Below are 16,903 nucleotides of genomic sequence, written 5' to 3' on the forward strand. Positions count from 1 at the left end.
CAAATTCAAAACACAACCGACACTTACTCGCTAAAGTGTAACTAGGTCACTTTCTATACTATGAAAGTGATGACCAGTGTTAGCAAACTATTGCATTTAACTATACATGTCCATGAATAGCTATTTACCGTAAATCACCAGACAGATAAAGATTTTATAATATACTCACGCACTTGAATTTTATGAGAAATCCAAGTACAACAAATATTTTACTCCATCATCACCATCATGAATGTTTTTAAATCAGCCTATTGCTTATGAGGTAAGACAAGAATTCTCTCCCCTCTCCCAAAATCTTTCTGTCTCAACTCCCATCAGACCGAGGTCTCCATCTATCAACTTTTTTTTTTATGTTTCCTGGGCCTTCCTACAGCATTTCCTCCTGCTACTTCCTTTCTCTCTTATTTTCTGACTAACTATACCTCATACATTCTCATCACAAGTCCAAACTATCTTTGTTTTTTGGATCTCTATTCTGTTCTCGCACATTTCGTCACCATAATACAGTAATGTACATTCATTCCACAGATAATGAAACTATTAAAGAAAACTTATAAGGATCTTATCTAGATATACATTGAAACCTTTTGTCTTTCGTAGCTTGTCTTATTCTATTGGACTGCAAGTGTAATCACTAGCAATAATAATGCAGTTTTATCTCAAGAAAACTTCAAGGGCAGCCTTAGAAAAACCATAATAATAATCATTACTATGCTCTGGCTACCCCAGCATGAGAGCTGAAATTGGATTAGTGCCATTCATGAGAGGTGCCATACTTAGCATTCTAATGGAAGATTTAATGAGGAAAAAGGAGGCTATTTAATGAATAAATTGAATACAATGACCCTAAAAGTAACCAATTTGAGTACCATAATATACACAGTATCTAATGGTTATTGTTATAAATCTTCTTTAAGTCAAAATAAAGGGAAATGTGATGTATGCAATGACACATCAATTGCCTACATCATACTTACCGAAAGTCCATCATATTAAAATACAAGAGATTGTCTGAAAAGTCTGAAACTTCTTAAAAGTCACAAATGAAGCTTCACCTCTGAGTCGAAATAACAGAAGAAATTCAAATTTCTGTCTCTAGTTGAGCACTTAACAAACAAACAAAAATTTGCTTGGTTCATTTCCCAGTCTGAGAAACTCAAATATCAATATAAAAGCCTTAAATTGCTCCTTTAAAACTAGACCTACAAGAAATTCCTAGATGTGGAAGCACAAGTTGTTGGCTGTGATTATACCTCAGCCCTCATGGTAAAATAGACTGAGCACAGAACAAAACATACAACAAAGTACTCACCTTAGCAGCAAAAGGATTGCCTTTCAAAAAGGCAGTTAATAATTGGACTGCATTTTTTCTTACAGTTGATGAACGATCTTTGAGACGTCCAAGTACCAGCTCCAGGACGTGTTGCTGACGTCTAAGTGGGACAGCCTTCTCAGTTATGAGATCATTCCAGATCTGCAAAACCTTGATATAAAATGCAATAAGTGTTACATTAGAAGCTGTAAGACTCAAAAGAATCTGATCATAATTAACAAATGCAGTATAAAAACAATAGCTAAACACACTGAACAAATTATCACAAATCATCACACTTAACCTAAAACAGCACATGACAATTGTCTTTGCCTTTAGCCTCTGAGTTTTGCTTGAAATCTCTTAAAACTTTTTAGTCTTTAATTTCCAGCTACTGTACTAATGGCAAAATAAATCAATCCTCCTTATCGGACAACATAACATTTACAAAAGATTATTTCCCTATGAAATTTATTCTTTTAAGCAGTAAAACCTATACGACATAAAAGCAAACAATACACGATACTGAAATCTTACCCCCCAGTCTTTGTTTAATCAAAAAAATATAAAACCTCTCCTATGTCATTCACATCCTTTAACAGAATAACTGGCAGTTTTAGAATAAAGATCTTTTTATAGAACTCTACAAAATAAATGACAATTATGCAGTATCAACTGGGACAAAAGGCATTACCAAAATTGAATGTCAGATCATCAGAAAAAGACTTAGTATACCTAAGCTTGAATTACTCGTATATAGAGAATGCTTTAAGAGACCATTATTCAGTGCACCTTGCAGTCTCTCAGATAGGTATTTATATCTGTTCTGATCTAACTTGCTTATTATTCAGGCAGACAGACTACTGTAATAAACTTATTTCAGAGATAGAACAATTATGTAATACAGTACAGTAGTAACAAGCTTACAATCTAGATGAGAGCAATTACTGTACACCCATTGTGTGGGTATGAAATGGGCAGGTTTAGGTACAGTGCACCTCTCCTTGATGGTACTATACATATTAGAATTTTGCTTTTTACCACCGTTGCTATTCCTTTTTACCACTGCTGCTTTTTTTATTCTAAGTAAATATACAGTTTTAGTGAGGAAACTTTTTTAATTCTTGAAACAACAATTTATAACTAGCACAACACATCTGGTTTTGCTAGACACAAATTGCCTTACACTGAGACTACTCCTTTGTTTTCCAGGCTGATTCAGAACTCAGCCCACTTTATGAATTAGGCAAAACTGATAAAAGAAAAATGACATTAGAATGCATTTCCTCTTGAGGGAGTGTTCACCTGCTTGTAGGTACGAGGTTTTATATGTAAACTGGTTGTTAGTGTGCCTGGGAGTATACAGAAGAAAATACTCTGTAAAAGTAAATCTATATCACACTGAATAATATGTTAAAGACTCCACTTTGAATGAGAACGCCACAATCTCATGACAAATTTGATCTACAGTATTGTAATTTGTTGTCATGATGTTCAAATGGCTAAAATCAAACTAGCCATGAGCAAAGACTCGCTATGTTGTAACATGAGTACTTTTTTAATACTAATTTTAAGGGGCTTCTATAATATCCATGGTCACCGGGTAAATATAAAAAATTTGTGTGGTTGCATATTTTGGTAATTTTAACTTCTGATCTTACAATAAATAGTTTTCCTTAGAAAACAGAAGCAACGTTAAATAAAGTGAGTACCAGTTGTTTTTTAATGCCATCAGTATAAATTGTATATTAAGAACCTTTAAGTGTTTTGCGCAAGTCAAGTTGTTCAGGAATATATGCATTATCCTTTGACAAATAGTGCTGACAGTTACAAGTTTGGATATTTTAAATACTCTAGAGAGAAAGAACTTCCAATATAATGGGGATTCTAATCCTTATGTTTGATTCAGTTACCATATTAATTTTAAAACAGAAAGGATGGAAGATGTTTATTAGTAAAAATGCTCCTTTGACGAAAACCTTTTAACTGAAAAATCATTTGCTTAAATTTTTACTGCATTTCACATAGTTCCTAAGTTAAATGAAGAGAAAATGGGGTTTCACCATTCAACATGTAACAACCCATCTGTGGTTGATTTAAAGGTAACAGTGTCTATTTTCCAAACTCCATTACAGAGAAAGCCCAAGTACTTTACTTCTAAGCCAGATGCTAAGCCATACATTTGACCTTTATGGTCAACTAGTCAGAGTATTTGTTTTTAAAAACAACATCTGAGTTGATCTATAAACACCCCAAGTTGTATGCCATAAATCTGATTGGTTCCAAATAATTTTTCACTTACTTATTACAAATAAAGCTATATCAGCACAGGATGAGAAACATTTTTGATAGATGAAATTAGTGAAGAGAAAAGTTTTGGATGGAGACACCTGGCACATTTTCAAACAATCACGTAGATGAATTACACTCTGCATGTGTAAGCAGTTATAAATAAAATACCCATTCTAAATACATGGCTTGAAACTGTTGTGTTTTCAAGATTATAGGATGTCTTAGAATGGGCTTTTCTGGGTTTTTCTACCTGTGTCAGCCGGTGAAATAACCTTTCAGCACTTATTTCAAGGTAAAGCTATTGCTAAATATACCAGAGAAAAGCTAAAAGCTAAGCTGGAGTTACTACCCCAAAAGAGCTCCATGGTATGGAGTCGTGTATGAGAAAGGGTGAGATTGTCACAATCACAGGCCTCCGCCCTGTAAACCTTCCCAATGTCAAAAGTCCTACCGAGTGAGGTGCCGTTACATACCCCGCACCACTCGCGGACTGTAAACAAGCCAAGGCCACCCACATTCCACTTTTAGCACGCGTTCGCTGTTGTTGTGATACAGAGGAGGCTTGGATCCGGTCCGATAAGGTCCCAAAGGAGACAGTCATCTTCCCGAGGGACCAGGCCCAATCAGCCCTACTACAGACCTTGTCGGAGTGGCAGGCGGAGAATACAAAGCTCACTCCGCAAAAGGTGCATTTACCATGTTCTCTCTGGGGAAGCCCTCCCACTCCATGCACCTCTAAAGTCGCCTCCTCACCAACCAAGCTTGCGTGGAGGGCAAACCAGTTCCTCATCTCCGGGAGATAGATCCCACATCACTGGTCTTACCCGGAGACTCCCAGTATTAAATGGCAACCCCGATACCTTTACGGTTACCCGGCTGGACCCTGACTGCGCCTCTAACCTCTTTAGCGAGCAACTCCCAGAATCCCAGAGTCACTCCTGAAAGCCAAGCAGACGCTAAGGACAGACTTAGTAGGTCCTTAAACTCATTGACTTTGGCAGAGGCAATGTCAGTGGTATACTGCGAGGATCCTCTTTTCCAGGTGTTGACGAAATCTCTCCTGGGAAGTTTCCAACAGGACCTCTATGATTTTGTAAAGGCCCGATTGAACTGCCGGAAGCACATCTTTTCGGCAGCTTCTATCCGTCATGAGCCTGACAGGCTCATAAAAAGCTCCATCTGGGGAGCTAACCTATTCCCTCAGGAAGAGGTTGATGCAGTCCTAGCAGAGGCAACTAGGGCCAACCAGAGTCTCCGCTCCCATTGGGGTTTGTCCTCCAAGAGGAAACAATCTGAGCCCGCCGAACTCACCCTAAACAAGGGAAGAAGTTCAAGAAATTTAAGCGGCTCCCGACTCAGACAGTACTGCAGGCCATCCAGGTCCCCAGCCCTGACATCCCTCAACCTCCCAACCTCAGCCTCAACCTCAGTATGTGCTGGTTCAACCAGCCCATCAACCTCTCGCTGCCCCTTCTTACGTTTCCTCCCTGCTTATAATGCCTCTTACGAAAGCCAGGGAGCATTTCGGTCAATCCAAAATGCAAAAGGAACGAGCTAGAGGGTACTTCAGAGGTAGAGGTTCATCCCGCTCCTCCTCCAAAGGAAGGGGAGGCAGGGGAATCTAGAGGAGGCAGGCCCTCTCCCCGCACAGTGAGATATCTCAGGTAGGCAGGAGGTTGTATCATTTTCGGGACCAGTGGAACTTCAGTCCCTGGGCCCAGAGCATAGTCTCCAAAGGATTGGGGTGGGGTTGGATCAAAAGTCCTCCCCGATCAGGTTCCATCAATCACCCTCCAAGGCTCTGAAGGACTTTGTGAAAGATCTGTTAATAAAGAGGGCAATAAAGAAAGCGAGACATCTGAAATTTCAGGGCAGACTATTCAGCGTCCCCAAAGAAAGGTTCCAGTCAACGAAGAGTAATTCTAGACTTGTCCTGTCTAAATTCCTACATTCAATGCGACAAGTTTCAATGCTTACAATCTCGCAGGTTCGACCTTACTTCCCGTGGAGCCGTAACCACCTCTATAGATCTTTCAGACGCCTATTATCACGCCCGATTATGAAAGGTTCTCTCCTTATCTGGGGTTCAGACTAGGAAATCAAGCATACTCATGCAGAGTCATGCCATTCGGTCTCAATATAGCTCCCAGAATCTTCACCAAACTGGCAGACACGGTAGTTCAACAACTCTGGTCCCAAGGGATAATGCTAGCCGCATACTTAGACGATTGGATCGCTTGGGCCCAACGCCAACGAATGCCGGAGAGCGACAGCCATAGTAATCGGCTTTCTGGAATCATTGGGCTTTCAGATAAACAGGGAGAAATCCCGCCTAGTTCCGGAGAGTCGCTTTCAGTGGTTAGGAATCCAGTGGGACCTGGGTACACACAGACTATCCCTTCTGCCGGCCAAGCGGAGAGAAATAGCGAAAGCAACCAGGCAATTTCTCAAGAACAAGAAAGCTTCCTGTCGTACCCAAGAAAGAATCTTAGGTTCTCTTCAGTTTGCTTCAGTGACGCATCTTCTTTTGAAATCCAAACTGAAGGATGTAAACAGGGTATGGCGGAGTCGAGCCAATGTCAGATTCAGAGACAAAGTATCTCTGATTCCACCGATTCTGAAGAAGAGACTCCGGCCTTGGACGTCCGTCAAGAGCTTATCGAAGTCAGTGCCCCTTCAGTTCCCTCCGCCATCCCTAGTGATTCACACCGACGCTTCCCTAAGCAGGTGGGGAGGATATTCCCAACACAAGAAGGTGCAAGGGACTTGGTCTACCATGTTCCGCCAGTTTCATATCAATGTTCTGGAAGCCATGGCAGTCTTTCTAACCCTGAAGAAACTGCGCCCAACAATCGGATTCATATAAGATTGGTTCTCGACAGCGCAGTAGTAGTGCACTGTCTGAACAGAGGAGGTTCCAAGTTGAGTCGGATCAATCAAGTTATGATAGCAATATTTTCTCTAGCAAACAAACACCAGTGGCATCTGTCTGCTACCCACCTTGCAGGGGTCCGAATGTCATTGCAGATTCCTGTCCAGGACAACTCCGCTGGAGTCGGAATGGTCCCTGGACAAAACCTCCTTCAGGTGGATTTGCAACCAAGTTCCGGGTCTCCAAGTAGATCTCTTTGCAACAGAGTGCAACCACAAACTACCTTGCTATGTGGCCCCAATCTGGACCCTCTAGTTCACTCCACAGATGCGATGTCCATAGATTGGAACAAGTGGAAAAGAATCAACCTCTTTCCCCAGTAAACCTGTTATTGAAAGTCCTTCACAAACTCAGGACATTCAAGGGCCAAGTAGCCTTAGTAGCTCGAATTGGCCAAGAGCAACTGGTTTCCACTTCTTCTAGAACTGAAGCTTCGTGTTTGAAAATTCCCAACCCGAAACTGACGCAAATAGTACAAACTCAGACTGTGTCAGCTTCCTCAAGAATTCAGAATGCCCTAGCTTTGTGGATTTCATGAAGTTTGCTGCTCAAAGGGATGCTAATATTGATCCTATTAACACTTTGTTCCTAGAATCAGATAAAAGGGAATCCACTCTTAGACAATACGACTCAGTAGTTAGGAAATTGGCACTCTTTCTAAAAGAATCTGAAGCTACAGTAATGACCACTAATTTAGCCATTTCATTTTTTAGGTCATTGTTTGAAAAAGGTCTGGCCCCTAGTACTATTACTACAGCAAAATCAGCCTTAAAAAAGATATTTTTGCACGGGTTTAAGATTAACTTAACGGACTCTTATTTTTCATCTATCCCTAAAGCCTGTGCTTGTTTGAGACCAGTAACCCGCCCACAGTCTGTTTCCTGGTTCTTAAATGATGTCCTTAAGTTAGCCTCAGAAATAGATAATCATAACTGTTCTTTCACTAACTTATTAAGGAAGACCTTATTTTTAATTAGTTTGGCTTCAGGTGCTTGAATTTCTGAACTGGCTGCCTTGTCTAGAGAACCCAATCATCTGGATTTCCTTCCATCAGGTGAAGTGTTACTAGCTCCTCACCCTAAGTTCCTAGCTAAAAATGAAGATCCTCAGGATAGGTGGTCCCCATGGAAGATCATCCCCCTCCCACAAGACCTGTCTTTATGCCCAGTCTTTACCCTGAAAGCATTCTTAGACAGAACCTCACACATAACTTCAGGGCCTTTATTTGTAAGGGAAGGGGGAGGAACCATTTCTTTGAAAGCCATTAGACAACAGATCCTATATTTCATTAAACATGCAAACCCAGATTCAGTCCCAAAAGTGCATGACATCAGGCAGTGCCCACCTCCACTAACTATTTTCATTATATGAATTTTGAGGATCTGTCAAAGTACACAGGGTGGAAATCCCTGTAGTCTTTAAACGCCACTACCTGAAATCACTAGAAGCTCTTAAATTTTCTACAGTGGCGGCAGGAACATAGTTCCCCACCAGTATGATTCTTTCTGTACTCAGTCACTCTCCTCCCTCCTACCTGCCTCATTTATTCCCCTTTGGTCATCTCCAGGTCAGGCATGCTTCACACCTTCTCCTGACCATGTCATGAATTTATCCTGTTTATTGTTTACCTCATTTACATATATTGTTTTGTATTGTTTTGTGGAACACAGTTTCCTTGTATTAGTTTTAAGTATGTGTTTAGTACTTAAGTCTGTAATTTTAAGTACTCTTCTCCATTCAGGATTTTGTATTCATGTATAATTATGTTATTTATATAACTAAGTATATTACGGTGTCATCATTATGTCTTAATGCCATTCTTACTACTAAGTTATTAAAACTCTTGCAGATGTTTAGCTTTATTACTTTCCTCTACAATCTTCTTTTGTTTCAGAATGGTATTTTGATATCTCTGTTATTATTTCACCGGCTGACACAGGTCGAAAACCCAGAAAAAGGATTTTGACAGAGGAAAATCTATTTCTGGGAGAGACCTGTGTCACCCGGTGACCCCATATTTCCTCTTTTCCCCTGGTCAAATACCATTCCGGCGTGGGGTGCTAATGTGGAATGTGGGTGACGCCGGCTTGTTTACAGTCCGCGAGTGGTGCGGGTATGTAACGCACCTCACTCGGTAGGACTTTTGACATTGGGAAGGTTTACAGGGCGGAGGCCTGTGATTGTGACAATCTCACCCTTTCTCATACACGACTCCATACCATGGAGCTCGCACCGGGTAGTAACTCCGGCTTAGCTTTTTAGCTTTTCTCTGGTATATTTAGCAATAGCTTTACCTTGAAATAAGTGCTGAAAGGTTATTTCACCGGCTGACACAGGTCTCTCCCCAGAAATAGATTTTTCCTCTGTCAAAATCCTTTTTTTATTTCCAACAATCACCTAGCTTGTCTTATCAGTAATCTGGCACATTTTTAGTTGCAGCCTTGAGCATTAAGCTTTCCTAAAAGCATAAGGATGCATAATTTGCATGAACACTAAATTGCAGTGGATGAAAATTAAATGCAGAACAAATATTGGCAACATCAAAAATGGAATGAAGGTCTTTTGAATGAGGTAAAGGAGGAGAAAGTCTTGTTAATAAAATGAAAAAATGTTACATTTTCCTTACCTTACTGCGGACAAATGCATGAACATCATGTATGTGATCCTCTAGGTGGTCCAGACACTGATCTCTCAAATCCTTATTCTTGTCTTCAAGGTTGTCTCCACTCAGAACTTTTAGTACTATTGAGCCAAGTATTGACAATACACAGTTGCGCATAACATATGCCTGTTCAAAAGGGAAAGATGAAATACAAAACACTTCATATATTTTGAAACAATAATTTTTAGCCATTAAGCCAAGTTTATCAAATACTGTCATCAGTTTACAGAAATTGACAGTACTGAAGCCTTTTTTTTTATATCATAATGCTTAAGAAAATTGATATCTCCCAGTAACATAAATTGTCACATGAAATTTTTTTACATTTTCTAAGTCATCAGCATATAGCACTTCCTAGGGGCCTCCCTTTCTATACCCCTAGCGACAGCAGCCCACTAGAAGTATCCATGACCAAGAGTGGACCTGCTCTAATTTTCTGTCTGGAACATTAACAGAACCCTAAAAAATTGGTATCTGTGGCAGAAGCTAAATCATACATTAAGATAAGACAGCCAGTTCTTTTCACTTGATTTACCCATGACCAATGCTACACCACTGACTATACTAGATGGGATGCAACAGGTAACAGGATAAAATTCCAGTAAGGACTACGATAAGCCTAATGTCACCCCTTAGCTCTTCTCTCTTCCAAACATGAAGTTAAGATTCTAGGATACGAAATTTTCAGTGCAAGGTATCAAAGATTTGGTCAGGGATGTTACACCTTTCTCACACAACTTCTTTTTCAAAGGCAGATCCAACATTCTTCTGCTGGTGAATTTTCAAAAGTGGTTCCTTGGGGTAACCAGCAGTCTGCTAATGGATGAGTCAATGAGGTGGAGGATGCATCCAAGGTTAAGCATTTGCTATCTTCCCTGGGGTGAGTTTCTGTATTATTCATCTGCATTATCTTTTACGTTATGACAAAAGTCAAGATGAGAAAGATTGAAGAAGCTCTCAAAGAGATGTCGGACCTGAAGGATGTCTGCTAAGCAGACTTACTGGCCCCTTTCCTTTTCCTAAAAGAGTTGGTTAGGAATCACATCAACAAGTTGGAATAACTAGCTACAAAATCAGCTATGAAAAAATTGAGATCACTGACTTCTAACAAGTCTCAATTCAACACATCTGGATGCAAGAAGCAAACACGACCACAGAGCTAAGATATGACTCTAGCTAGAGCTTAGCCCTCTGCTAATTAAGAAATACCCCATTCAGGAGGCTGCATTAATCTTTTGGGGCAAGTAGAGATAGTAGAATAAATAAAAATTCCCTAGGAAAGCGATAGAAGAGTTCTTCACAGGTCCCTGTCACTGGAGGGGGCTTTTCTCCAAAAAAATTTGGAATGCCTGGCATCAGATGAGAGCAGCACCTATGGTCTTGAGGCTTCTTGAACAAGGATATCAACTTCCCTTTCTGGAGATGGAGGTCACCTTTTTTGTTTGTTTTCCAGTGTTCTTTGCACATACAACAAAAATTCAGACAGATCCCAGGCCATTGACTCCAAGGTAATGTTGATAATGGAGAGGCAGTAGGTCAAAGAGATACTACACTACAACCATTTGTTTGTGGTACCCAAAGTGATGGGGAATGGCTTCCCATTATCAATCTCCACTTACTGAATCAATTCCTCCCACAACCCCTTTCACGATGGAGATGGTAGCTTCAGCAGGACACTCAAGGAGATTTCTCTGCTTCATGAAGGAAGCCAATCTTCCAATTCATAGTTCTTTGTTCTGGGCTAGCCACAGCTGGGGAAGATTGTATCTGTTGCATATCTTCCCTCTAATCTAACCAGGATATGGACATTAACCCATTATGCAATACAAGACCAAAATTAATACACAGCAGAAAATGCACTGAAGAATAATTAATTGGTTGTGTCAGTATCTGTCATGCGATGAAAATACTGCTACTAGTTAAAAACTAACAAGAGATGCAGTGTTCCAGTAATTGCATAAGAAAGGATGCACAACACAAACAATGGCACACTGATGATACATATTGATAATAAGCAGTAACAGCCTGACAAGCACAGCAAAAAGCTCACTAATGAAGAACAACAAAAAAGGCTGAGCAGTACCCATTGAGAGAAGGGAGACCTATTCTATTCCTATAATTACCCAGCTAACCATTTCTGAGCCCTATTTTATCCGTTTAACTCCCCAGTTAACCACCAATAAGAAGGCTTCTTGTATGAACACACAAAGGTTTTGATTTCATTAAATGAAGTACTCTTTAGAGACATTTGCATGGCTTAACAAAAACAGGTTGTGCAATTTCTCATCAGGTATAATGCACACACTATAAAATAATCTCATTCTAAACCATTATTCTTTAAATTTTCTTGCATCAAAATATTCATAATAAGGAGATTTACTGTTCTGTACTTTCTTTAGAGTCAATATAGTAATAAAAACAAAACTTACAAAAGCTATATAACCTTACATAACATCAAATTAGAATAGAGGTCTTTCATAGAAGTACAGTATATGTGCAGATCACTCTCTTCAACACAACACCTAAAGTGTAAATACATTATTTCTAATTACCTTCAGAGAATAGTGGGATCATGCTGCACTAGGAATGATTAGCCTGAATTTTAACAAAATGAAAATAACAAAGCTTGGTTATTCTTCATAAAAGAAGAAATATAAATTGATAATACTGTCAACACTACACATATTGATTTTCCTCTGCATATCTTGACTTACCTCTTCATCCAGAAAATTGATAAGAAGGCTCAGGGAAGGCATGACCACCTGCGGGCACTTCTCTGCAACTTCCACAATAAACTGAGAAAAGTTGCGAAGCCCTGAGGTGTCTTTCATCAACTCTTTTGCATCTGTTTTGGTTATTTCCCTTATCATTTCACTTATGACACTCTTGTTATCATAAGAATTAATAAGAAGGATGACTCCCTGGGCTGCTGGAGTTACCATGTGTTCAAAATGCTGAAGTAACTGTAAAAGATAAAATATGGAATTATGAAGCAAAATTAAAACTACATGTCTCACTAAACAAAAATTATTACCACAGCATAATTCTTTAATTTTTGAAAAGGCAGATTGGCTAAACATTCTTTATAAGAGAAAACTAGTGACCCCAGGTATATTAGCCATCTACTCTGATTGTCACTTTCCGTCTCCGGAAACCAAGTTAAAAATTTAATTAAATACTTAAAATACTATGAAAATGAAATTCAAATAAATCACGGAAATCCTTGAAAAAATTGCAGTTAGCTCAAACTTCTGGGGACTTCACAAGAGTGGTTAAGATTTTCACATATAAACAAATAAAAAGACTTACAGCATAGTTGCCCGAGACCCTAGGATCAGCCTACACAAACAGAGTACTACTAGCTGACAACCATTTTCTTTCTTTTTAAGAGAAACTGAATTGTCTGTGACAATTTCATGGGCACAAAAAGGGGCTAATTACAGCACGCGAAACAAATAAACACAGTAAAATAATAATGAAAGGAAAACTATTTCCCACAAACATAAACTTGCAGAGCCACATCTCTGCAATCACACATTCTAATTCCAATCCAATTTATTCCACCTCTCATTTACTTTAGTAGACAGCTAACAAGACACTTTCAAAAAGCTCGCAACCCAGAAGCCTGTATTAAGTAAAGGTCCACATGAATTCATAAACAGTATTCCTTGACCGCCTTGCTCTTTTTTTCGTAAGGTGATGATTTGCCATGATGTAGTGTTCTTTATACACTGCAATATGTTTCCTGCTTTTTTTCTCACCATATAAATTTTTCTTACTTTCATTTATACTACATTATATAAAAAATATATAAAAAAATATCTTCAAAAGCCTTGTACTTTACCATCAGACACTTAAAATGTATGTATGAAGGTTTCAGTTACCATTTATCCAAATACTGAAGCAAAATAAGATGCTGCACCAGTGCATTTAACTTCTATTTAATAAATATTTGTCTTTAAGTTTTATTATAAAAAATTTGTCACTAATCATTATTTATGTATTCACAGTAAGAAAAATCTTTCTAAGAGGATGCAGGTTTCCGTATAAAATTATTCATCTCTACATTTACGATGCCACCCTTTCTACCCATTCTGGTTTCAAAAAGAGGCATTGCAACAGAAGAGTAATAATGTGAATATTACTCACTAGACATCACAGTCCTTCATGATCAATGCTTTTACTTGCCTTTTACTTTCTTTTACCACTGATAAAAGCTGGTAAAGATGCCACAACTGCATGCGGTGAGGATTCTTATATCTGACAAATATCATTTGTCCGTTCTCTTACTGTGATGGACAGTATTATAACTTTTATATGAAAAGTGATATCCTTGCTCCTTGTGTCCTTCTTAAATTTCTCCATAATATGTCTACATCAATTCCAAGAGTAGAAATTCAGCAAAGAAACTGAAGTAAACTGTACAAATTCCTAAACAACATTTGGATGAAAATGCTCTATTCCTGCACAGATAATAGTAGAATTATGTGAATTATTTTTGTTTACTTGAACTGCACTGACAAAAACAGTAAAACAAGTTAGAAACTGTGACCTTCACCTATGATATTCTCCTTAAATTTAGAAAGTTTGCTTACAAGACAACTATTGATAACAAAAATTTATAACAGATAACTGACATCAAAAGGATGATGTTTGTCATTAGGTTAAGAGCATTTTAGAATACTGATAAAATTGTCCTTATATTTTTAGTGAACCAGCAACCAACTAAATGCATAATACAGTAGTTTTATTAGTGTAAGATACTTATCACGATACAAATACACCTGGGAGTTGTCAATTTTAACCATCAGATTTTCCTACATGCATTAATGAAAAGTAAGTGCTCATCCAACATAATACAAGAAAATTATACAACTGGTAATTATACATAATCTTACCTGCATGAGTTTTAGTGAGCAAGCAAGGCCATGGTTGAATTTCTTGACTAGTGATCCAATAATCTGGAAGACAGAGTCCCTAGTAGACTTTGTTTTCACCAGATTCATATTAGGGGACTCTAAAATTTTGTAGCAGCAGTTAGCAATCAAACTGTTGGACAGAAAAACGTCTTGATAAAAAAATTAAAATATATCGGCTTCGGATAAAACTGAAAAATAATTGAAAGTAAACATTTCAACTTTAACTATAGTACACAAAGTATACAGAATACAGTACTGTATTACACAGAAGACTATGAGAAAGAATTGCACCCCACGAAGATGAGAATAAGACCCTTTTCTTGTGTTAAATCTTGGTATACAGTACTGTTAAAAATAGACATATATAACTTAAGGGTTAAAAGTGTATTTCTAAAACAGATCATGACTTAATACACAAGAAAAGGGTCTTATCCTTCAGTCACCAATCATTAAAACAGTACTCTACTACCACTGACACTAACATACATATACAGTGGTAATGGTTCTATCGTGGACTGTAACGTGCAATGGTGTTCCCTATGCAAGGTTAGATTTTCAAGCTACATGAAGACTTCTTGCCTGAATCCTGACCTTATGGGGGGTAAAACTTGCTGTGCCGCCTTGTGTAGCACACTGAAGGTTCTTTGCAGTGTTCCTTTGGTATAAGTTGGACAACTTTTTGCCACTTACTTTTCATCTGTTCCCCTCTGTCTCTTATTTAACCATCCAGCCTTTCTGATTTACCTTGCTCCAATTTTCCAATCCCATTTACTACCAAATTCAGGTAAAGAAATACTGGAAAAGTATACAGATAGCAAAGTGGAGGCAAAAATATAACACTGGAGAGTGTTCACCCTCAACAACAAGAACAATAATGAAAAAAACTGATCCCAATCACACTATATGCAGAGATTAATCCCAATCACACTATATGCAGAGATTAATCCCAATCACACAATATGCAGAGATTAGTATGTTCTTTCATTGTTCATGATCAAAAATATATTTAACTGATCTTGTTCAGATTGAAAATAGGTATTCAACTGACGACTGATAATCAGTCAAACAGGCATGTCACCTCTGAAGACCATGTGAAAATATAAGTCACAAGATCATGTGAGTGAGAGAGCACAAGCTAGCAGTTAATACCAATATTGCTAGTAGTTAATACCAATAGTGGTTTAACCTTTTATGATGGGTAACCAAAAGCTTCTATCAAGCACTAATTGAAACCTACAGTTAACACTCATTTGCAACTTTAAATGCACCAAAGTTATGAGGTGTCATAATGTAATTTACCAACAACACAAAAAAATTAATACATAAAAACAAACTACAGGTTGACCATCACTAATCCAGCATGGTTGGGACCTAGAGGGTGCCAGATTAGCCATTTTGCCGGATTAGCCATTTATTAGGCTAGAATACACGAAATACAGTAGCTAAGCACCTCATCCTAGAATTAAAATATCCCATAAATCAGTACAAGTTGGTTAATAAAGAAAAGACAATTATCAAATACAGGTAGTGCTCGAGTTATGATAATTCGACTTACGATATTTCAAGTTTACGATGGGGTTAGCAATTAATACCGATACGAAAATATTTAGGAAATATTTTTAGATTTCGCGCAGGCGCAGGCAGCGAGAGAGACCAACTTACAATAGACCAACTTCTTTTCCTCCATCTCTTTATTCCATTTGCTAGTTAAAAAAGTAAAGGAGAACGATAAAAGTATTGTTAGTAACGTTATACTCTTGCGTAAATGTGTACAGCCATAAACAACCGAACGGAAACTGTTGTTTTGCTAATAATCGTATCGGATAACAACTGTTGTGCTTGTATTTCAACCATCGTGATGGTAATACACAATTACTGTAGTTATGTTACAAATGATGTTAAGGACTGAAATATTTTTACACTATACCCTTGTTTGCTTTGGAGAAAAGATCGGCAGAGAAATATACTGCTACAGTAACTTTAAGCTGCAAGTTGTAGCTGAAGCTGAGAAAACAATATTCAAGCTGCTAATGACTATAAATTATCATGCATCGGCAACATAGATGAAACTCGACTGTAAATAAAACTGGAGAGAATGTATTTTAATCAAAACTACTGGGCATGAAAGAATACAAATTACTACTGTTTTCACGCCAGTAAAAGATAAATACGTAAAGCTCGTATTATGATGAAATCAAGAGAAAATAGCGAACTGAATCTTGATTTTTTTTGCTCAAAAAAAAAAAAAAAAATATGCCCCAAAGCGGCCAGCCGCGATTCCCGCAAACGTCATATATTAACGAAAAAATAGCTATATTAATTTCACAATGAGACCTATTTAAGTTATATTTCGACTTAAAAACACTTCATATAACGAAAAATATCCTTGTCCCAAATAAATAAAGTATCCATATTCATTTACGCTAACTAGAAGCAAGAAAAGCGCTTCGAACCTGGTTAAATGCGGCGATATCGATTCCCAAAACAAAACATTGATGGCAATTTATAATACAAAAGCAATATGAGAATATATGCAATTGGAAACAATGTAGTAAAGCATAACTTTTTAAAAGATCCGTGAAAAAGATGCATATTCGTTATGTTGATGTTTGTATAATACTGTTAATATGTGAATAGAGTTCAGTATAATGTAGGCTAGGCTACCAGTTTGTTGATGCAGCACACTGCGCCACCAAATCGAAGCGGCTGGCGAGCGAGTTAGCGCAGCGACCGGGAAATTTGAAAATTAGTGCGGAAACATTAGAAATTACTCTAGCCGAAATTTG

General features: G+C 38.0%; 1 protein-coding gene across 1 annotated transcript in view; it reads right to left on the minus strand.

Moving 5' to 3' along the window:
- Positions 1-16,903, minus strand: part of Cap-D2 (CAP-D2 condensin subunit) — a 60,567-nt gene that overhangs the window by 40,408 nt on the left and 3,256 nt on the right. Inside the window, exons 6-9 of the mRNA XM_067103670.1 lie at positions 14,097-14,247; positions 11,913-12,161; positions 9,163-9,324; positions 1,313-1,483 (exon numbers count right to left, since the gene is read on the minus strand). Coding sequence (XP_066959771.1) covers positions 1,313-1,483; positions 9,163-9,324; positions 11,913-12,161; positions 14,097-14,247 — 733 coding nt within the window. The remainder of the gene's footprint in view (positions 1-1,312; positions 1,484-9,162; positions 9,325-11,912; positions 12,162-14,096; positions 14,248-16,903) is intronic.

This window comes from Macrobrachium rosenbergii, chromosome 5 (genome assembly GCF_040412425.1).
Source record: "Macrobrachium rosenbergii isolate ZJJX-2024 chromosome 5, ASM4041242v1, whole genome shotgun sequence".
In the NCBI taxonomy this organism is placed as follows: Eukaryota; Metazoa; Arthropoda; class Malacostraca; order Decapoda; family Palaemonidae; genus Macrobrachium; species Macrobrachium rosenbergii.